The 24,461-nt window shown below is 36.4% G+C and overlaps 1 protein-coding gene across 4 annotated transcripts in view; it reads right to left on the bottom strand.

The window, feature by feature from the left end:
- Window positions 1-15,517: 15,517 nt before the first annotated feature.
- Window positions 15,518-24,461, bottom strand: part of RBBP6 (RB binding protein 6, ubiquitin ligase) — a 31,390-nt gene continuing 22,446 nt past the window's right edge. The window contains exons 14-19 of one of the 4 annotated variants that reach the window (XM_081298395.1): window positions 24,361-24,415; window positions 22,865-22,933; window positions 20,908-21,270; window positions 20,512-20,613; window positions 17,902-19,659; window positions 15,518-17,547 (exon numbers count right to left, since the gene is read on the bottom strand). In XM_081298395.1, coding sequence (XP_081154521.1) covers window positions 15,978-17,547; window positions 17,902-19,659; window positions 20,512-20,613; window positions 20,908-21,270; window positions 22,865-22,933; window positions 24,361-24,415 — 3,917 coding nt within the window. In that variant the 3' untranslated portion in view covers window positions 15,518-15,977. The remainder of the gene's footprint in view (window positions 17,548-17,901; window positions 19,660-20,511; window positions 20,614-20,907; window positions 21,271-22,864; window positions 22,934-24,360; window positions 24,416-24,461) is intronic. The other 3 variants (XM_081298397.1, XM_081298396.1, XM_081298398.1) reach the window with 3 other exon arrangements.

Genomic DNA, 24,461 nt, shown 5'->3' with positions numbered 1-24,461 from the left:
AAAGAGGGTTGGTTTCACATTCAATTAATATAATCTATGCAATAACAAACTAGAAAAAGAAAAACCACTGAAAAATGCTTTTTTCTTTTGCAAGACCAATATCCATTTTGGATAATTACTCTCAGCAAACTGGGAGTAGAAGGGAACTTCTTCAACCTGATAAAGGGCATTTATTTTAAAAATTTACAGCCAACAGCACACAAATGGTGCAAGACTGAACACTTTTCTCTTTAAGTCAGGAGTGAGGTCAGGACGCCTGCTCGGCCCCGGCTGCTAAACAGCACGCAGGTCCTGGTGAGGACTGTAGGCAGAGTAAAGAACAGACACACATAAAAGGCCTCCAGGTCAGAAGACATAAAACTGTCTTAATTTGTAGGTAACATGACAATTTAAACAGAAAGTCCCAGGGAAAAAGATAATAACTCACATAAAAAGTTAATATGTGAGTTTGGTGAGGTTTCAGGGAGCAGGAACGACTTCTAGAATGTATGGTACCTGCCCATGCTAGTGACCACGGGAAATAAAAACATTAATAAACATAACTTGGAAAGGATGTGAGCATAAACCTGGTGAAAAATGTCAGTGACTTTTACTCTGAAAACTATAAAACACTGTTGAGAGATTAAAGATGAAACAAAAATGAAACAGGCCCGGGTGTGCGGGTGGGAAAGCTCAGGGTTAAGATGTCAGTTCTTTATTTATATGTGGTGCTGAGGATCGAACTCAGTGCCTCACACATGCCAGGCTAGTGCTCTACCACTGAGTCACAACCCCAGACTTCTTCTTTTTAATTGGAAAGTTGAGGACACAAATGTTAACAGCAGCATTATTTACAATAACCCAAAGGTAGAAATAACCCACCTGTCCATCAACAGATGAATGGATAAACAAAATGTGTCCCCCACGCGCGCACACACACACACGCTATTTAGCCTTAAAAAAAGACGAAATCCTGGCATATGCTATAACATAGATGAAACTTAAAGACATTATTCAATGTGAAATAAGCCAGTCATAAAGACACAAATATTTATGATTCCACTCACATGAGGCACCTACAGTAGTCAAATTCAGAGACAGAAAACAGAAGGGTGGTTGTCAGGAGCTAGGAGCTAGGGATGACAGGATGTGTTATTTCATCAGTACAGAGTTCCAGTTTGGGATGAAGAGCAAAGTTGTAGAGACAGATGATGGTGATGCCTGTCTATCAGTGAGAATGAACTCGACGCTATGAACAATCTCTCTAAAAATGATTTAAATGCCAAATTTTATGTTACTTCTATTTTACTACAATAGAAAAATTTTGAAAAATTGATTATAAAATTCACAGAAATGCAAGGGTATACAGTAGCAGGGAAGAAACCTTAATAAAGATGTCAGAGGATAAAGCTATAGTAATCAAGAGAATGTGGTATTGATGTAAAGACAGACGCAAAATAAGTGGAACAGGATATAAAGCACACAATGTGGTCAGCTGATTTCCAACAATAAAAAACAACAATTCAGTGGGGGAAAGTAGTCTTTTTAACAAATGTATTAACTTGGCTAATGTACATATGCCAAAAAAGAACTTTGATCCATACCTTGCATTATACAAAAGAATTAACTCAAAATGGATCAAAGGCACTTCCGAACTCATTTTATGAGATCAGTATTGTTCTGATATCAAAAGCAGACAAAGACGCTACAAGAAAACCATAGACTAGTATCCCTTATAAATTAAAAAGTCCTAAATAAAACATTAGCAAACTGCATCTTGTAATACATAAAAAGGAATTATACACCATGACCAAGTGGGATTTATCCCAGGAATGTAGAGTTGGATTGACATATGAAAATAAACCAATGCAATACACTATGTTAACAAAATAAAGATGAAACCCACCTCAATAGATGCAGAAAAAGCTTTTGACCCAATTCAATGCCTGCTCATGATAAAAATTCTAAACAAACTAGGAGTAAAAGGAAGCTTCCTTGACATGATAAAAATAATTTATAACAATGTAGCACTGCTTAATCATGAAAACCCAAAGGCATTTCACCTACAATCAGGAAGAAAACAACAACTCTTGCTTTTGCCACTTCTATTCAACACTGCATTGGGGGGTTCTGGCCAGAAAAATTGGGCAGTTTTTTTTTTTAAAGGTATCCAGTTTGGAAAGGAGAGTATTCCCAGATGATGATGTGACCATATTACAGAAACCCCAATAAATCCTCAGAAACCATCAGACACAGTAAGAAAGTTCAACAAGGCTGTAGAATGCAAGGTCAATATATAAAAATTCATTATTTTTATTTAATAAAGAAAGCCCTTAAATTTATAATAGAATTAAAAAAATAAAATACTTGGTTTAGGCAAAGATGTGTAAAACTTGTACAATGAAATGTATAAAACTTGTACAAAGATGTGTAAAACTTGTATCTAGCTGAGATCATAAGAAAGAATAATTTAACTAAATACCCATTTCTAAGAGAGGATACTTTGTATAATAAAAAATACCAAATTTAGTGAATATTACAAACTTTAAATCTAGTCTGAGTTCCTTTTGTAGCTGGATGATGTTAAATTTTTAACTCCCACAGCTTCATTTAAGAGTTTATAAATTATATTAGTATGAAGTTCAGGAAGGAACGTGTGTGTAAGAAGTGTCAGGTAAGTAGCATTTCTGAAATAATTAATACTTACACTTGGCTTTCTTATCTTAAATCATGTCCCCTGAGACATGATAGTTACATACAGAGAACAGTTTTCTTCTCTCTACACATAAATACCACCAATAAAACTGCTTTTTAAAGGCCCTGAACTAATATTTAAGTGGCATATATTCTGTATCACTCCACAGTTTCAAATAAATTATAACAGAGTAGTTGAACTATGTATTTAATATGGATGTGAAGATCATATACTTAGCCTAATGTTCATGCCATTTATATATCTTTATTGTCTTCTCATGTTCTAGAGAATAAGATTTTCATTCTTTTTAAACTGTGTACCTAATATGTATACAATAAAATATCTGTATAATAAAAAGAACTATAAAACATCCTGAAATAAATTAAAGAGGATCTAAATAAAGGGAAAGAAATCCTGGATTGAAAGATTTAGTATTAAAATGGTAATATTATGCAAAGCAAGGTAAAGACTCAATGTAATCCTTACAAAAATCTTGACTGGGTGTGTGTGTGTGTTTTTTTCCTTCGGAAATGGACAAACTGATCCTAAAATTTGTATGGAAATGCAAGGGACCTAGAATAGCCAAGACAATCTTAAAAAAGAACGGAGTTGGAAGACTTGCGCTTCCTAGTTTCTAAACTTACCATAAAAGAAGCAGTGTGATACTGGCATATGGATGTATATATTTGTCTCTATATATTATAGAGATGCAGATATATATACACACACACACACACACACACAGATACTTACATATATACATCTATCTATCGTTCTATTTAAATCAACAGACTAAAATTGAGAATCCAGACATAGATCCTCACATCTATAATCAACTGATTTTGGAGAAGGTTCGAAGATTTGATGTGGAAATAAGTCTTCCAACAAATGGTCCTGGGACACACAAACATCCTCATGCAAAAAAATAGTGAAGTCGGGCTTCTTTTTCATACCACGTGCAAAAATCAACTTAAAATTCATCACATACCTGAATGTAAGAGCTAAAACTATATACACTACAGTGTTGGAATAAAGTGTAGATCTTTGTGACCTTGATTAAGCAATGGTATTTTCTATGTGATACCGAAAGCACATGACAAATAAAAAATAAATAAGTTGGACATCATCAAAACAAAAACTTTTGTGCTTCAAAAGATACCAAACAGGAAGTAAAAAGAACCTACAGAATGGCTGAAAATATTTGCATACCATGTCTCTGATAAGGGACTTGTATCTAGACTATTTAAAGAAGATTTAAAACCCAACAATAAGACAAATGGCCCAATTAAAATATGGGCAGAGGGGCTGGGGATCTAGATCAGTCGGTAGAGTGCTTGCCTTGCATGCACAAGGCCTGAGTTCAATCCCCAGCACCACAAAAATTAAAAATAAAAAATAAAAGAGGGGGCTGGGGATGTGGCTCAAGCGGTACTGCGCTCGCCTGGCATGCGTGCGGCCCGGGTTCGATCCTCAGCACCACATACAAACAAAGATGTTGTGTCTGCCGAAAACTAAAAAATAAATATTAAAAAAACTTAAAAAAATAAAAGAGGGGGAGGCGGAAGAAACTGGGTACAGTGGTGTGTGCCTGTAAACTTAGCAACATTGAAAATAAAGCAGGGGATTACTTGAGCCCAAGAGTTTGAGGCCAGCCTGGGCAACACAGTAAGACTCCATCTCAAAGAAAGGTGGGTGTGTGTGTGGGGGAAGAAAATCTGAATAGATGTTTCTCCAAAAACAATCATCAACAACAACAAAGCAGATGAAAATGGATAATAAGCACATGAAAACATGCTCACAATCATTATTCACTATGGAAATGCAAATCAAAACCACAGTGTGATACCTCTTTATGCCACTAGGGGGTCTGTGATTAAAAAAGATGGACAATGACCAGTGTTGGAGTGTGTGCAGAAATTGGAATTTCCATCCCCTGCTGGTGAGAACCTATTGACTATGCAATTTAGAAATAAGAAAAAGATTAGAATATACATTTCATTAAATAAAAGAGATGAGTGGCAAATAGAAAAAGAAACAACTGGGCATAAGAACAAGCAATCCCATTCACAGACCGATAACTGAAAATATCTGTCCACATAAAAACATGTGCGCAAAATGTTGAAGCCACCTTGCTCCTAGTAGCCAGAAGTAGACAACACCCGGATGCCTTCAACTGATGAGCAAGATGGGGTAGATCCATGGCTTGGTTATTATTCAGTCATGGAAAGGAAGCAAACAGGGGCATACGCCACAACCCAAATGGATCTTGCAAACATGCCCGTGAGGGAAGCCAGACACTAAGGTCAATGTGAAAAGTGCAGAGCAGGCCAATCCACAAAGACCAAGAGAAAATTAGCAGGTGCCAGGAGCTGAAGTGAGAAAAGAATGGAGAGTGACTGCTAATGGCTGTGGGGTTTCTTCTTGGAGTGGTGAGTGTGTCCCAAAATTAATGGTAATGAGAACACAACTTGTAACATACTTAAACCCACTCAGTGGTACAGATCAAATAAAATAATTTTATAGCATGTGAAATACATTTTAATGAAGCTGTATTAAAAATGGATCAGGGCTAAGGGTGTCGTTTGGTGGCAGATGGCATGCTTATTAGTATGTGCAAGGCCCTGGGTGCCACTGACAGCAAAACAAGACACAAACAAAATCAAAAAACAAAAAATCCCCCCCAAAAAACATTAATTTAAGTGCAGAACCTAAAGTCATACAATTATATAGAAAAGAAAAATGAGCAATCTTTTTGAGCCTGGGTTAGGTAACAGTTTCTTAACACCAAAAGCACATTTTTTTACAAGACCAAATCTATAAATAAGTTGGACCTCATCAAAATAAGCAATTTCTGGTTTTCAAAAGACAATGTTGAGGGGCTGGTAAAGCACTTGCCTAGCATGTGAGGAGCCCTAGGTTTGATCCTTAGCACCACATAAAAATAAATAAATAAAAATAAAGGTATTATGTCCATCTACAACTAAAAGAAAAAAAAATTTTAAAAAACACAATATTGAGTAGACCAAGTCACAGACCAGAACATGTGTATAACACATATTTGATAAAGGACATGTATCTTAAATATATAAAGGACCCTCAAAATGTATTGACTATGCAATTTAGAAATAAGCAAAAGATTAGAATATACATTTCATTAAATAAAAGAGATGAGTGGCAAATAGCACCTAAGGAAAGAGCTCACCAGGAAACGATGAAAACACGAGATACTACTCATTATTAGAATGCTCAAACTAAAAAGACTGGCCATGGCATGCATTGGTGAGAACGTGGGCAGCATGAACTCACTGCTGATGGACATGTGAAATGGTTATCCACTTTAGAAAAAACAGTTTGGCAGTTACTTAAAATGTTAAACAGACTCCTACTGTGAGACCCAGTAATTCCACTCCTGGAAATTCACCCATAAGACATGAAATAGCATATCCCTCAAAAGAATTGTCCATCCATATTTCTAGTGGCTTTATTTCTAATATTCCCAAACTAGAAACAAGCTGAATCCCCACCCATGAGTGGATGGTTAAACAGACAGAAACAACAAAATCTACTCAGGAACAAAAGAAATGAAGCATGCCACAGCAGGGATGGCTTTCCAAATAATTATGTTGAGAGAAGAAAGTAAACAAACAAACAGACTACTGTTACACCAGTCCATGCATATTATGGTCTAGAACATTCAAACAAATTTATAGTGTCATATTAATTTAGAGCACATCAGGAGTTGCTTGGGGGTGAGAGAATGCGGAGGGGTGGAATGGAAGGCTTACAGAGAGACACAAGAAAATATTTAGGGAGAAAGATGGGTTTATCTTGAGCGTGGTGATGGTCAATGGTTTCACAAGTGTACACAGATCAAAACAATGTAAACATGCAGAGTCTAATATATGGTAATTAGGTCTCAGGTGGTAAAAAATAAAAATGGCCTGTTATGTACTGATATTTGAAACAGATATCAGTACAATAATTAGACCAAGAGAAAAATGCTACCAAATTTGGTATTGGTGTACTTGACATTATATGTAATAGAAAAAGTTGATAATCTAAATTATCAAGAGACCAATGAAGTTATGGCACATCTATACACAACAGAATATTATACAGCGGGGCTGGGGATGTGGCTCAAGCAGTAGCGCGCCCGTCTGGCATGCGTGCGGTCCGGGTTCGATCCTCAGCCCCACATACAAACAAAGATGTTGTGTCTGCCGGAAACTAAGAAATAAAATATTAAAATTCTCTTTCTCTCTCTCTCTCTCTCTCTCTCTCTCCTCACTCTCTCTTAAAAAAAAAAAGAATATTATACAGTTATAACAGAAAACTTTTCCTATGTATTAAACAAGAATAATGTCCAGGTATACAGTGAAAAAGGCAAAGGGCAAAACAGTATACTTAATAATATATTGTTTATATAAAAAGGGCAATGAAAGTGAGTGTGGATGCTTGAAAATGTATAAAAACAACTTTGGAAAGACATATACGAACCTAATAATAGCAGTCAGCTGGGGAAGAGCTGTGCAAACAGCTGTTCAAAGGAGGCTTCTTCATCTGTACACAAATAAGTACATATGTGATTTCTGAACCATACGAGGGTATTACATATTCATAAAATAAACAACCCTAAAATATTTTAAAAGATCAGGATAATTACACATAAACTTAAGAAAAACTGAAAGTAAAAGGTCTTTATGTTGTGGAATTAATTTTAATTGTCTTCTTTTTGATTCCTGTAATTTCCAAATTGCCTAAAACTAATGCATGCTACTTCTGAAGTTGTAGAGCAAAAATCAACGTTTCAGTAAAGAAAGAAGAAAAGGAAAGACAAGTCAGAATAAAGGGATCAGAAATCATTTGGTTAAAAAAAAAGTTTATCCTATGCATGGGTGAATAAATGGGTGTGAAAAAGTAATTTAAAAAATGAAACAAAGTATATAGAGACTAAGAGTTGTTTCCTTCAGAAACAACAAAAAGATTAGAATTTTAAAAAAAATTTCATATTCTCAGCAAGTAGATTCTGCATTTATTTAACTTGACCAAGTTGTCAAAGAAAAGCTACAGCAAAGGAGGACTGAAGGGAGGTCAGAAATGTTGTTTGGAATTAACAACCACAAGGGAGGAAGTAAATGACGGATTATACACAGCAGTTATTGGAATTAGCAAGACAAACTGATTTTTCCCCACAGAAAAAGATTAAAAATGACTTTCTAAAAAAGTTTATGGAAAAACATGTATGGAAGACAAATCCCTTAGTTACATTATATCCTACAAACAGAACTCCTAAAAGAATGAAAGAAAAAAAAGGAACGGAGGAAGAGGAAGACGTGGAGGCGGAAAAAGAGAAATAAGGAAATGGAAGAAAATGTTCTTGATCTAAAGAGGTTATTGATATACTGACCAAAGAGCCAGAAATCAGAAATCTAGAAAGATCTTGAAAAGATGAACAGACCAGATCTGTAGTGTCTTGGGGGGGAAATCTTTAATATTTAATCAGGTCCAGTTTTTGCTCAATCTGACTTGGCAAGCACAGCTGACATTTTGACACACTATTGATGACAGAGCAGGACTAAGGAATTCCAGTGAAGTGCAATAAACTGAATATTCATATGTACCTCTGTCCATCCCCAGTGTACCACAGTGGTAAAACAGGCACAAATTAGAACAAAAGAGCAGGAAAGGAAATAGCCAACACATTTTTGAACGGTGAAATTCATGTGGACAAACGGTAACTGACCTAGCAGACCAGAAAGCAGAAGTGTAAATCAAAAGCCCAAAGCCAGACGCTTCATGACATAGAAGCCCAGAAAAAATCAGAATATCAGATAAGGGATAACTCCCCAGAGCAGGAATGCACCTGGGGCCACAAGGTGCATACTGAGCAACTCAGCCTGGCAGGAGACAAGTCCTTTTGGAGCAGCACTTTCCAATCTTGGATGCATACTGGAATCTACTGGGAGATTAAAAGTCCAGTGTTCAGGCCACATCCCAGATGTGTCAAATCAGAAATACCCAGGCTTCAGTATTTTTTGAAGTTCCCCAGATAATCTCATATGCATTTCTCTTGAGCACCACTGACAGGTCGACTCTGGAACTGACATCAGGCTCAGCCTGAGCAGGGGTGCTGTGCTGAAGGCGGGGTAGAGTCCAAGTCTGTATATTCTGAATGAAGCCTACATTTCTGGTAGCTAGGTTTGTGACAAAGTTGCACCTTGTCCTCCCCCTTCTGAAGAGTGGAGGGTTCCTCCCTGGGAAATGATGAGCAAGAAAAATGTCTAGAGGCGGCTGGGGTTGTGCTCAGTGTAGAGCACTTGCTAGCATGTGTTTGATTCTCAGTACAGCATATAAATAAATAAAAATAAAGCTCCATGAACAAAAAAATATGTATATACATATTTTTTAGAAAAACACCTCGAGATCCCCAATGAAATGATCCAACCAGATCACCTTACTGAATGTACTTCATAAATCTCACAAATTTCTAATTCAAGGAGCTATCTTCCTGGGGCTGGGATTGTGGCTCAGTGGTAGAGCGCTTGCCTAGCACGGGCCAGACCTGGGTTCGATCCTCAGCACCACATAAAAATAAAGGCATTGTGTTGTATCCATCTACACCTAAAAAAATATTAAAAAAAAGGAGCTATCTTCCTAAGTCATAATATATCCATGAGAAAAGAACAATAAGCATCAAGGAAAAAAAAAGAACTCTGAGAATATTATAAATATTTCAGGAGACATAAAAATATTGGAAAATGCTGAGGAAATTTCACAACAAAAATATACATGAAAAATAGGAAATCTAACATCCAAATAATGAGTCCCAAAAAATACAGAAAAAAATCAGAAAATTTTATCCCATAAGTAATAAAAGAATGTGTCCTACAGCGAAAGATACAATTTTCCAGTTTGAAAGGGCTCATATGGCATTTGAACAGAAACTTCTCAAAGAAGAAACACAAGTGTCCAACAAATATATGAAAAAATATTAAACATCTCTAACAATGAGGGAAAAGTAAATCGAAACTACACTAAGATTTCATCTCCTTCTAGCCAGAAAAGCAAGGACCAAGAATACAAACAAACAATAAATGCTGGCGAGGCTGTGGGAAGAGATACGCTTGTTGGTGGGACTGCAGACTAGTTTCTGGAAAGCACTATGGAGACTCCTCACAAAAACAGGGATGGAACCATCACATGACCCAGCTATCCCACTCCTTTGGATTTTCCCCAAAGATCTAAAATCAGCATACTACTTCGATATAGCCACCTCAAAGTTTATAGCAGCACAATTCACAATAGCTAAATTATGGAATCAACCCAGATGCCCATCAACTGATGAATGGATTAATAAAGTATGAGAGTTCTACTAAGCCATCAAAAAGAATGAAATTATGGCATTTGTCAGCAAATAGATGGAAATGGAAGGAGAATTGGATAATACAATGAACCTATCAAATGTAAATTAATAGATGAGGGGATATATATATATATATATATAGCTCAGTTGGTAGAGTGTTTGGTTCCCTCACACAAGGCCTTAGGTTCAATTCCCAGCACCACACACGCTCAAAAAAAAAAAAAATTAATAGAGGAGGGCTGGGTTGTGGCTCAGTGGTAGAGCACTTGCCTCGCATGTGTGAGGCACTGGGTTCGATCCCTGGCACCACACAAAAATAAACAAAATAAAGGTATTCATAAAAATAAAGGTCCATCAATGACATGTGTGTATAAATTAATAGATGAGTGAAAGGAAGTCTAATAGAGGAACGAGAATTGGAGAGGGGAGAGAGGACGTGGTGGGGGAAGAGGGGATCATGAACTGAAATCGAATTCCATGCATGTATGAATTTGCCGGGATAACCCAATTACTATGTCTAAAGAATTCAAGAAAATTGACTTCCTATGAACTCTTCCTCAGGAGTTTACAAGATCATGTGTCACAAAAAATAAAAACTATGTGTTCTCCACCACCAAGTGAGGAAGCAATAAAAAAAGACAGAATGGAAGGCACAGGCCCACTGCAGAAGGCATGGTGAACTCCCGGGAGCTGGCAGCACTGAGCTCTGTGGCAGGCCTAGCAGGCAACCGGTGTTTTTTTTGTTGTTGTTGTTTTTGGATAGGAAGAAGAAAGATTCTAGGAGGAATATGCCAAGAAAAAAGATAAAACTGATGAAATATTTGATTAATTTGAATATACTAAGAGGAGGTTATGCTTCTGATAACCTAGAAAAATGAAACAAAAAGTTTTCATAATTTCAGAAAAGTTCCCAGAAAGGCATTTTACTATTCCAAATGATTCAACTAATTCAATTATGAACTCTGTATATATATTCAGATTTATGCATATGTACACAATTTTTAAAAGCTTTGTTATTCTATATGTGTGTAATATATGTAATAATGTACTCCATTATGATTTACTCTAAATGACAAAACTTTTATCTGGAGGATGGAAGAGGGGAGATGTGTATGTGTGCCAAGGTGGTGGGAAGAGGGAGAATGACGTAATTTTGGACTTAGGGTTTGGTCTGAAAGCCTAAAGGCAATGAAATTGCTTTATTGACATTTTTGCGTTACTACTTGTGAGGGGTTAATTTTAACTTTTTTCAGATAAAATGGCCATTTGTATTTCTGTATAAAAATTGAAATAATTTTTAAATACTGGACTGGAGGAAAAGTTGCAATTTTGGAAAACAGCAGCTTCTTCTGTTCTCCAATGGCACAATCCATCTCAGGGAAACTGTTTCTTGGTTCAAAAAAAAAAAAAAAAAAAACTTAATGACTAATTTCAGCTTAAAAGTGGAAGAGCCTACAGTGTGGGACCAAAAGGAAGAAAAAGTGAGAGAACATGGCCATGTTCTGAGAAGATAGAAATATCATAGTTTGTGAAGATTGAGACTTAGTGAGAGATCAGCACCAGGAATATATTTCAAGGAACCAAGAAGGAACAAACCAAGATAAACCAGGTTTCATTCAATAATTGTTAAAACTTTTGGGGAAGATCCCTGGTTTCCAGTTGACTGACTGAACAGTTTGGAAAAAATGACCTAAGCTATTAAAGGTGATCCCAGAAGACTGGGGAAATACAGGCTAACCCTTGGGTCATGTAATTATAAAAAATATTTAATCCAGCTGGGCACAGTGGCACAGTTCTGTTATTACAGCTACTACAGAGGCTGAGGCAGGAGGATCTCACTAAGGCTAGCTTGGGCAATTTACTGAGACCCTGTCTCAAAATAAAAATTAAAGAAGAGCTGGGGTGTAGCTCAGAGGTAGCCTCTGGGTTCAATCCCCAGTACCACCCCCCACCCCCCACCAAATCCCTTCTAGAATCCTAAGAAACTTTTTTTTTTTCAAAGCTGCTTACAGGGGTGGGGGTGGGGCGGGAATCTATCCTCTTCACGTGCTCAAACTGTTTTATATTTAGTCCAACTTCTGATGTTACATTCAATTCCACTAACTTGTCTATTCTAGCACCAATACCATAATGCTTTGAGAATTCTGTCTCCCTTCCCACCCAACAGCAGCCAGGTTAATAAGATCCCTGTGGCCTGCCTGCCTTCCTAGCCGGGATCAGCTGTAACCAATGTTCTGTGATGGACTCTTCCTCCATCTCCATCAATACAGGAGCTTACTCTTCCTGATCCACTTGTGCAATTGTTACATTTAAAGTGACTTCTAAGTGAACATTCCCCCGGAACACGGGGTGTTCATGAGGCCCACGATCTACTCAAGCTTCCCAAGAGTCCATCTGCTTTCTAAGGCAGAGAGCTCTGTCAGTAGATGGGTGTCTGCATTTCTTCTTTCTTAAACATCTTTTAAGATGTGGTAATATGGCAGAAGTCCCCCACATTTGTGGCTCTCTACCATCCCATTTTCCCTCTGGTTTTTAGCCTTACCCTATCTTTTAATTTTCATATTTGTTTTTATTAGTTTCTAAGACATGGAAACACCTACCAGCTTTGGGCATCATTAAATTTGTGTTAAAATATATTTAGTCAATTATTACAATTTTATTAAGGTATCAAATGTTTCTGCAAGAGAACACTTTATTTGGAATCCTAAATACATGTCCATACTCTAATTGCCACTAAAAACTTTAAAATGGAAAACTGAATTGAAAGAGATTCATACTGCCCAAGCCAACTTCATGGCAATTCAAAGGCAGGCACATTGCCAAGAGAGGAGGAGCAAGCTCTGGGCTAGGCTCAGCTGTAACAGGAGACCACTGTTTGCCTCCCATTAAGTTTTTAAAAAGTACATAAAGGAATTAGCCTGTCACTTTTAAAAATTCTGTTGGCATAATCATAAAAAGATTCTCAAAGGCTAATAAAAAGGAGTTTTGATAAACTGTTTAGATTACTACAAAGAATTCTTTGAAATATTTCCTTTAACCCTTTCTTACTAGTATTTCAAATTGTTCTTCACAGATAGCAGTTCCATGTTACTCTTTATCAAGGATTTAAGTGGCTTACTTAATTCTATACTTTACTAACAGAAAATTTAAAATCTAAGAGCTGGTGAGGATGTAGAGAAAAGGGAACCCTTGCACACTGTTGGAGAGAATGTACATTATTAGTATGTCCATTATCGAAAACTGAATGGAGTTCCTCAAAAAATTAAAACTAGAGTTGCCACATTATCCAACAATCCTACTACTTTATATATATGGAGTGCTATACGTATGCATACATAGATAAATCACTAAATAGCTTCCGATGCGATCAGAGGAACACTTGCACAAATCGGGAATAAATCATCAAACATATGGCACTCCTATGTTCACTGAAGCATTGTTCACCATTACCTCCCCCCCCCATGGAAATACCCAAAGTACCCATATCAAATGATGAAGAAGGAAAATGCAGTAAACATACACAGTGAAACAGCATTCAGTCAGAGAGGGTAGAATCCTGTCACTGGTGACATGAATGAAACTTGAGTTCTTTGCTAAATGAAATAGGCCAAAGATCATGTACTTTGCTAAGTGAAATAGGCCAAAGATCAAGCACTTCATGATCTTACACATATGTGGAATATAGGAAGTTGAGAGTAGGATGGTGGTTACCAGGAACCAGGGAGAACTGGTATGTGGTGGGGTGGGGAGAGACGGATTGATGGGGAGGAGGACACCAGTTAGTGGGGGAGCCAGAGGTTCTGGTATGCTGTTGCACAGTAGGGGGACTACAGGTAACAGTAATGTCCTGTGTTTCTTAAAGCTACAGAAAAGATTTCTGAAAGTTTTCACCACAAAGAAATGACATATGATCAGTTAAAAAATGATTTTAAAAATGTGAAAAACTGATGCCAAAGGGGTGTTTATGACCTACAAAGCAGTACACTCAAAACACACATATTTATATACTCACCTGAGGCTTTGTTATTGTTGTTGTTAAAAAACAAGTGCTGAAGCTAAAGCAAACTGACAATAGTAAAAAGAAGGTCTTAGAGCACATTCCAGAGGTTTTCTCCTATAGAGTTGGGCAAAATAATAGCATTTGTTAAATGAACTAAACAGGTAAAAGGGAATAACACATACCTGGGAACACTTGCACAAATTGGGAATAATAAATCATTAAGTCGCTTTCCACCTGATATCACTGGCTTAAATATTCTGGAGGGGGCTCAGCTCCCTTCATCTGCTGACACTAGCAAGGCAACTATTTTAGGCACCTGATTTTAACAGTTTGGAATACTGAAACATGGTTTCCTGGTTACTGGGAGAATACTATTTCTCAAATCTATAGTAGCTCAAAAATGAATTTCTTCCCTTGGGGTGTAGGGGGAAGCTGACATATTGCAGTGAAGTATGCTTTTACTGGCCCCTAGGCATATTTCAACCACTATGTAGGGAAGAATTTGCCTGGTAAAATAACCTTAAAGTTAAAAAAAATTATGTAATCTTATTATTTAAAACATTTATTGATTACTATGTCCATAGAATGGTTTTTGGAACATAAACCAGACACATATCTTTTGAGCTCACACTTGTTGCTGTGAAGGAGACACATACACAGTCAATTTAAAGAAATCTGATTGCTACTAGAGTATACTTTCCAAATTTCTCAGTCCTAAATGGCTTTCATGATTACAGTGCTTGTGTACAAATTTTAAGTCAATATTTTAAAATGCTTCACTAAATGCACACTTACATTCAGAAAAGTTTATCTGTATGCCATTTAAAATCACGCATCAACAGCAGCAGACAGTGTGGTGTACCTGGCCGAGTCTGGAAATGCTTTTAATCAGAGCAAGGCAGCAGCTTGTTGCTTATATAAAGCCTTGTCTTCAACCACCAAAGCCCTCCAGAATCACCAGACCACAAGTGTTCTCCATTTTTTCTAAATGAAGATGAACATAATCCCCATTTACGTGTTTCTTAAGTACAACTCCTATGTACATTTCCTAGATCCTTTTCGTTGTTCACAGTATTCTTCCTAAACCACAGCAATAAAGCAATAACCCACCACAGTCTTATCTAGTACTTACTGTTTGCTCTTATCAACTGGGTAGACGGGGCAGGCCACAGATGCTCACAGGTTTACCTGCATTCTCCTTTACAAGAGATTTAATACTAACTTATCAAAATTTCAAGAAAAGTCTTCCGGTCATAAATCACACTTCCTTGTCTCCAAGTTGTAAACCCAAACCTTTTAAGAAATGAAGCTTCTATTTACTGTAGTCAAGATCCCCTAGATTTATTCAACCATATTGCCAAATGACCTGACCTGACCTATTTCCAGCCCACCTTTGTATCTCCAACGTGCCAAATTAAATTTTAAACATCCAATTCAGCCTAAAGGCTCAAAAGATGTTTTGAATAGGGAAAGGGAAGAGAAACCATACTGTTTTCTTTAAATAATTCGAATATCCAACATTTGAAAAGTTTACTGAAAACTTTTATTGTAATCAAAAAGTGACATAACGGGGTTGTAATGAATTCAGCAAATCATTCTGCTGATATTTAGAACTTATATCAGCGTTTGCCAGGCAATTAAAAAAATTCAAATGTGAAAATTTCACAGTACAGTAAACTCCACCCCAACTAATTAATGGTGGTTAAAAATAATAGGCCCTAGCAAAACCTCTCATGTTACATGGTCACACACTCACAGTTCTGTACAAAAGTTCGTGTTATAAAGCTCTGATGTAAAAATCAAATAATCAAGCAGCAATATTTTAAGTGCAGCACAGGGTCTTCCATGTCATTATTTACAAGGCTTGAATCTCTTTACATTATAACAAAATTTAATACAGATGACTTAGTAATTAAGTCAGTTAAAAATAATCTGTCCTCCTACACAGTGACAGATTTCACTTTTTGGTCATCTTTCTCCTTCTCCTTTTCTTTGTCTTTGCTTTTCTTTGACTTCTTTTTCTTGTGTTTGTGTTTCTGGCTTTTTTCCAACTCTAATTCAGTGCCTGCATGCTTCTTATGCTTCTTATGCTTTTTATGTTTCTTGTGCTTTTTCTTTTCCTTCTTTTTCTTCTTCTTCTTGCTATCCTGACTTTCAGCTGAGCTGGCACTGCTACTGTGGCTTCGGGTCTGGCTTCCAGAAGGGCTGTGACTTCTACTTGGACTAACACTAGGGCTACTTTGACTCTGGCTCCTGCTTACGCCCACCTGGGGGACTGCTGCTGTGTCCAGGCTCTCTTTTGCTTTCTCCATCATTTTATCTTTCAGCTCCTTAGAAATGTTTCCAGAAGTTTCTTCTTCTTTCACAGATACATTACTTTCACTGTCACTTTCATTATAGTCTGGTTCAAAAGCAGCTTCATCAGTCTCTCTAGTTAAGTCAGAGGACAGTCTGGAGGAATGACTTAACTGGGGTTTAGGCTTGATAGCATTCTTGTCAATCTGTCCAGTAACTGGTTCTTTTTCAATCTGTGGGTCTGGTGGGTTAAGTACATAAAGTAATTTACTATTATTTGGCTCTTTATTGTTCCGTGCCTCTAACACATGCTTCTCTCGATCCTTACCAGGATTTTTATCTACAGATTTTGTCTCTTCACTTGGGCGCTTAGTATCATAGGAGGTTTTCTGATCATGAGGCTTTTTCTCTCTTGGTGGACTAGAATTACTTTTTTTGGAATCTCCTGTTCCTTTCTTAGGCAACTCTCTCTCCTCCCTTGGCTTATTTTTCTGCCCAGATGCAGAATCTTTACTCCGAGGAGGAGAGTCTTTTCTTCTTGTTAATTCATTTCTTTCATCTCTACGTTTGGAACTTGAGTACTCTCTGTTGTCATAGTCAGTTTTTTTGTCTCTGTTGGGAGTGAAGTCTTTATTTGAGGAACCACGAATGGAATCATGCTTTTCTGAAGCTCTAGTCTCTTTGGAAGATTGAGACAGACTTTTAAAATTTCCTTGTTCATTCAGACGGTCCAAATTACTATCTTTCTCTGGTTGAGTGCTGTTCTTCCTTTTTTCAGGGTTTTCTTTTTCTAACACTGAATGATCTCGATCTTTGGTTTTCCCCTTTTCACTAGATGAAGAGTTTTTTGAACTTTTGACTTCATGCTGTGTAATCTCATGGCTCACCTCTTTGGTGAGTTTCTGAATTTTCTCTGATGGCTCACTTTCTTTCTCTGTGTATTTGACTGTATTTGATGGCTTAGTACTAACATTCTTTATAACACTGGCAGGTTTTCCTACACTTGGTACAGGCTGTGTGGATTTAACATCTTCTTCTTCAGATTCAAAGTCATCTTTATCCCATTTGGACTGAGGAACCTGGATCATAATAATAACATCTTCGGCAGGAGTAGTATTGTCATTATTATATTCTTCCATGGTTTTAATGACAGTTCTCTTTGTATCTGTTTTCTCTTCAGATTTCCGCACAGGACTGCCTCCAGTTGAGCTCGTACTAAAAAGAAAAGAAACAATTTTAATTAAGGAAGGATGTTCTACCAATTATAAAACTGACAAATACCAAAATGCTAACTTGAACTAATGATAAATGTCCTTTAAAACTTTAAAAAGCTAAATTATTTTGCTCTAATACACAAATGTTTAAAAACAAATGTGGTTCAACCACCCAAATCTTCTTGAAACCTTATCTTTAATAATACGACCCCCCCCTCCATTTAAGATAATGAAAGAGTAAGCCAGCCTAATTCCCATTTTAGGCACACATTGTTATCAAACACACTTTTAAACATGGATAAAATTCCAGGGTGATTTCCTGAGATGGACAGCTGCTCCCACCTTCCCATAATACCTGGCATAATCCACTAGAGTTGAGCTGGATCCTTCAGTTCCAGTTACTTTTCGTTTGACCTTTCCTTTGCCCTTTTCCTGTTTAACTTTGCTAGATGTGGACTCCAACTTTTCGGAGGGCTCTTTTGTACTAGCTATATTTTCTGTGCTTCCAATTTTCTTCCCAGTTTCTCGGTTGAGCTTGATTTTTTTGGCTGGGGCAGCTGATGAAGACGTTTTGTCCTTTTCCGGGGTCCTATCCAATTTTTCAATATCAGGTTCCATTTTGCGCTTTGGTGATGGTTTCACTATTTCGGTTACTTCGAGTTTAGAGATTTTCACTGAAGAAGATTCAAAATCTTTCTCTGCTCCTTTTTCTTCAGTCTTTCTTTTCCTTTTCTCTCCCTTACTATCAGGTGGTTTGTTTTTCTCAGTAGGTTTCTTGGCCTTTTCTTCCTTATTGGTTAGTTTTTCTGACTTGACATCTTTGGAATAGTCCTTTTTCACCTTTTCCTCTTTGACTGGTTTTGTTTCCTGGTGTTCTTTAGTTGATTTCGAGTGAGCTTTTCTGGGGGTACCAATGATCTTTTCATCTTTCTGAGAGGAAGATGATGACTTAGTACTGTCAGTCTTTGGAGTCTCCTCTTTGGCTTTTTTAAGTGGAGGTTCAGACCGAGGAGATTTTTCACGCTCTCCATCTATTTTATCTTGGGGTCCTTTAGCAGGCTTTGTGACATTTTCTTTTTTGGACACAGCAGATCCATCATTTTTCCGTTTGGTCTTGTCACCTTTTGTTTTTGGTTTATCTTTTTCCCTCTTGTCTTTTTCAGACACTGATTTGAAAGTGATGGATTCTGCATCCATTGGTTCATCCCTAACAGGTGTAGCATCATCTCTACTTGGGAGAACAAACAATGAGTCTGTTTTATTTTCTTCAACACCTGAAGGTTCTCTTGATTTCCTAGAAGTCTCTAATAATTCTGGGTTCAGAAAACCTTCACTCTCTTCCCCCTTCCTTCTTTTTCGATGTTTCTTATGCTTATTTCCTTTGCCATCTCCTGGAGCATTTTCACCCTCCTTCTCTTTTGACTTTGTATTATCCTTCTGATTGTGAGTGTCTCTTGCTGAGAGCTTTTCTGGATAGTTGCCACCTATATTTCGACTTCTATGACTCTGTCCACCAACGTAATCTTCTCTGCGACCTCTTGTGAAGGGTGAATTCCTGATATTAAGTGGTAAAAATCTCTCTGGGGAAAAATTCTCTCTATTTGCTGAGGGTCTAGGCTGTGCTCCAGCAGCATAACCTTTGTAGTATTTTTCATACCACTCTCTGTATTTTCTCTCCCATTCTCGGTAACGTTCTTTTTCAAATGGGTCTCTAAAATCAACATTCCTCCCATAATATGCTTTTATGTCATAAGGTGGTGGAACTTCTCTGTATCTATTAAAATATTCACGTTCTGTTTCTCCTTGAGGTACATTGCGCTTATTGGGAGACTGTCCCCTAAATGCTTGAGGAGATCTTGATCTTGAGTGGTAGCGTCTATATGGGGGTGACCTTGACCTAGACCGATGATAGCCATGAGATCTAGACCGGGAACGGTAATTGCGACTCTTGCCTCTGCCTCTTCTAGGATATGGAGGTGATCGTGAATAGGATCGAGAATGTGAGCGGCTGAATGAACGAGAGTAAGAGCGAGAACGTGTTGAGCCAGATCTTGATTTAGAATATGTATATGAACTTCTTGAATATGATGAACCACTATAGGGAGATTTAGACCTAAAAACAAAAACAAAACAATAATTGATAGTTGAGAAATATATTCAAAATAGAATACAGACTCTAATATTCTAGCATTCTCTTCTCACGGTTTCATCTTTGTTAATATCAAGTTTCACCTTAGGTGATTAAAGAGGCACAGTGACCTCTATTGGAATGGAATAAAATTCACAAAGCAGAGCAATCATTTGTTATAAAACAAAAGTGAAGTCTTAACAACTAGAGTGGAGTGCATTAATGTACCGTGAGTTATATGAGCTTATTAACATTAAACAAAATGCCAATCATATTTGAATTTCACTTCCTATCTAATTATTTAAAAGTAGGAGTCCATCTTTTGTCCTATACTAGCCAACAATCTAACTTTAAAGGAACCACATTTTAAGTGTGAGGCTAAGAAAAATCTTTAAAGCAAACTTGTAGGGAATTTTTCTAATTCAGTTTTTCTATCAATACAGCACTTTGTGTTCTACTACTACTTTACAATTACACAGGTTAATGTTCCAGCAAGAAGCTGTAGCCTTATGGTAAAAGGGTCCTCAGATATATTCTTTGGTAATTTCCCTAATTCTTTCCTTCCATAAACATTTCCCAATTATTTTACACTGCAAATAACTTCAAGGGACAAGGGCAATTTAATCCCCATAACTGCTAGTTCTACACAATAGAATTTACATTGAGACATTATTTCAATAAACAGATATTGGGAAATAGGTTACATCTCCATTTCTATAAACCTAGACCGAATCAGAAAAAAATTCATAAGTGCAATGTTGTTTATATCCATAGCTAATCCCTGGATATTCAAAGTCCCATTTGTAATTCTGTTGTGAAGGCTTGCAAAACACTAACCTGGAAAATGAGCGCCTACGCTCCTTTTGAATCTTTTTGTATTCCATCAATTCCTTAGCAAAATCATTTGTAAACTCATCTAGCTTGGACTTTTTCTTTTCCCTAGTAAAATAAAGTTAAAGAGTGAAAGTTAACAAAAACCATTTAAGAAAACTAACAAGACAAATGTAATTAGATCATGAATGAAATGAATGAAATTGCCATTAGTTTTCTACTTTAAAACTACAAATAACTAGGAATCCCTGATAAAGTTGCTTGTATGGTTTGGTTTAAACTTTAGGTGAATTTTCTTGTACTAACTGGAAACACTGGAAAATGTTTCCAAAGACACCTATTTAATGTTATATAAGAAAATGGAAAAAAGTTTACATAATAATTTCAAATTAAAATACTTACTCTTCTTTTAATCGGCGTTGTTCTCTATAGAACTCCTCCCTGGACAAAGGTGGTGCTTGTGTTGTTGGGATGGTATTTGAATGAGCTGTCTGAACTCCTGATGATACCCAAGGTGTAGATAAATTGGCAGGAGCTGGAGGAAACCCTGGAGGAGGGACACTATACCCAGCAGGTGGTGGCTGGCCAGGAGGAAATTGAGGAGAAAACTGTGGGGGAGGAACACCTGGAGGGAGAGGAAGTGTGTGGGGAGGAGGTGGATACAAAGGAGGTGGTGGAACAGGTACAAAGACTGGAGTTGCTGGTAATGATGGGCCTTGAGTTCTCTGTGATCTTTCGCTGTGATGCCGCCCACGGTTTATACTTCTGGAGAAATAAATTCCAAGATATTATTCCTTTAAATTCATCTGATAAGTAAAGATAAACTTATCTTTTCCTAGCCATAATCATTTTCAAATGTACAAACAACTGAATAGAATTAACTGTTCAATTAGCATAGAAACAGTGATACCACTTATTTGTAAATATAACTCTATAAAAGCAGGTGCAATGGTTTTAGTCCCAGCTACCTGGGAGGCTGAGGTGGGAGGATCTCTTTGCCCAGAATTTGAGAACAGCCTGGGCAACATAGCAAGACCCCATTTCCCCATCTCAAAAAAAAAAAAAAAAAAAAAAGCAACTCTAAACAAAATCATGATTTTTAAGGCTACTTAGGAATTTCAATGAAAAGTTTATGGGACATTTTTTATATGGAGATATATTTAAAATTACCTTTTGTGAAGTTTAGATTGGTTATTACTTCACTAATTATCACCTATTACTTCCTAATGTATCTTTTGAAGAACTGATTAGCTATGACCCAGTTTTCGCCATAATGTCTTCCAAGACCAAAAGTTTAAATGAAAAACAAAAACAAAACAAACAAAAAAAAAACCACTTTTCCTGCAACCTTTTTGAGGGAAGACGGGGGTCAAGGCCATACAAAATAGAATAAATATCAGCTCTAACACTTATAATTAAGAACTGGAAAAAAATCCCATCAACAACTGAAAATCCCACCGTTTTCTCTCAAAGGATTAAGTACAAATAGTGCTAGCTAAAGTTTCTAAATTGTGCCTCATCAAAGAAACCGAGTGGGCTTTTTTTGTAAAACTAAAAGTTCTTTACATTATGGCAACACAAGCAGAAGGGGTTTAGATTTTAAGCCTTTTGTCACAGTCAGGAATTAGTAACTATTACCTTCTCTTAACTTGTGATCTAGTAAAAAAAATAGGAACTTTCATAAGCTTAACAGTTCTCAGTGGAGCACTAGAAAATACCTTTAGTGTTTAAAAAAAAATTTTTTTTTTAGTTGTAGATGGACATCTTTATTTTTATTTATTTATTTTTATGTGGTGCTAAGGATTGAACCCAGTGCCTTAAGCTTTTGAGGCAAGTGCTCTACCACTGAACTACAACTCCAGCCCCCTTTAGTGTTCTTTTGATAAAATTTTGAAGACTCTTTTCTCCTGGACAACTATGACCTAGGTGGAAGATCTATGGCTTACTTAGAAACACTGCTTGTGAATTGTTTGGGACAAGAGCCCATAAAAAGTTCCTTACCCTATTTTTTTGGAAAAGAGAAGGGCAGGTGAGTTTAAAAGACAAACAATGTAATTCATTACACTTGAGAGCTGAGTAAGTTAACTTTCATCACCAGCATTCTGTTGTGCTGACAGGAAAAAGTAATCACTGGGAAAGAGTATAAAGGATATACCCTTAAAAGCCATCATTTAAAATACTAAATGTAAATCTGTGCTTTTCTAGGTTTCTTAAGGACAACTATTGAAGATTTAAAAAAGAGAAGAGCATAAAACAAATGACCTCCCCTCCTTTCTCCTGCTGTTGCTGAGCTTAATTTCTTTGTTTATTTTTCAGTATGTCATAAGATTACTGTTACTCTAATATTTAGCATGCCTACCTGTAGCAGCTTCTCTCTCCTCTTCTAATTTGCTGTGGTGGGGAAACTAGATATCCAAGCTTATTGGAACTGTATGTAAAAGAAAGATAAAAAAAGGCTCAAGATTTTTCCATGAAGATAATACACAACCTTTTAGTGCGTAGATTTTAAGGCATCTATTTTAACTATTCTAAAAAGATTTTTCTTACTCCCTGATTTTTAAACTTGTTCCAGAGATCTGAGCAAATATTACATTTACTCAAAATTAACTTATTTTTCTGATTAATTAAAACAATAGAGAATACATTATTTATCTTAATATTCTACAAATTACTCTATAAACTTTTTATAGAAAAGGAAAAGAACCCTTATGCCTGCAACACACTATGCAGACACTTCACGTTAAACTCTACAAATGAGGAAGCTGAGACTTGAGGAGTAAAACCACATGCTCATGATCAAGTAATTGGCAATGGAGGAACTAGGACTTAAACCTAGGCCTACCTGACTCTAAAATCCTATGTTCTTTCTACCGATAAACTCTGCTAGTTTCTCAAACAGAATATTTTCACTAAGAGAAATTTGGTTTATCTTTCAAAGATCAAAGATCTAGAATTTAAGTCTCACAAAATGAAATTATAAAGATTAAATAAATGTGACTTTTAATGCCATAGAACAGTCCACACAAACATCAAAGGTCTGTGCCTTTCAGGGCAGGGGAAAAAAAATCACATTTTGTAGATTTTAATCTGTAGTAAGATTTTTTTTTTAACACAGATACTATTAAAAAAAAAGGAATTTTGTGCTTGGTAAGCTTTAATCTTAATATGTATTTATTTACTTAAATTTTGATCAAGTTTAGAAACAAAAAAATAGACAAAGAACAGTTTGAATTTTTAGAGAAACAAGTGATTCCATATTTAAAATAGGTTTTCAAGTAATTTTTATCTACTCACTGAGTAGTGACCCCCATTTGTTAAGCCATGAAAGCAAAAAGAATTTGATTTTGTATTTTACTATAGTGGAAAAATTACAGGTGACCCTTGAATAACTTGGGTTTTAAATGCATGAGTCCATTTATATATGGATTTTTTTTTGGGGGGGAAAGGAAATTTGCGACAATTTGAAAAAAACTTGCAGACAACTTGCATTGCCCAAGAAGAAATTTTAAATAAAAAGTGAGTCCTAAATGCATAATACTATATGTAAACAATGTCTCTTATATCATTTACCATAAAACATACGAATCTTATAAGAAGTTTTTTTAAAAGTTATGTGTGGATTTTCAACTATGTGAAAGTCAGGTCAGTGCCCCACAACTGCAAGTTGTTCAAGGATCACTATACATTCTTTTGGAAAATAATTCCTCATGTAAGCTTGAATTTGTGACACCTGACATAAAACCTATTTGAATCTTCCATACGATAAAAAGTATGCAGCAACATAACGCTTAGTTGTAGTTTCCATTATTTAATCCAAGAGCCATTATCTTGAATTTAATTTTTACATATACTTACTGTTCCCAGCCTGGACGGCCACCACCTGGACGAGCAGCATTTATTCTTACCGGACCTTGGAAACAAACAAACAAACAAACAAAAGAATCCAGTGAGTAAAT

The sequence above is a fragment of the Spermophilus citellus genome, assembly GCF_964194105.1.
Source record: "Spermophilus citellus genome assembly, chromosome: 6".
Taxonomy (NCBI): Eukaryota; Metazoa; Chordata; class Mammalia; order Rodentia; family Sciuridae; genus Spermophilus; species Spermophilus citellus.
This window is presented reverse-complemented; position numbering and strand designations above follow the sequence as displayed.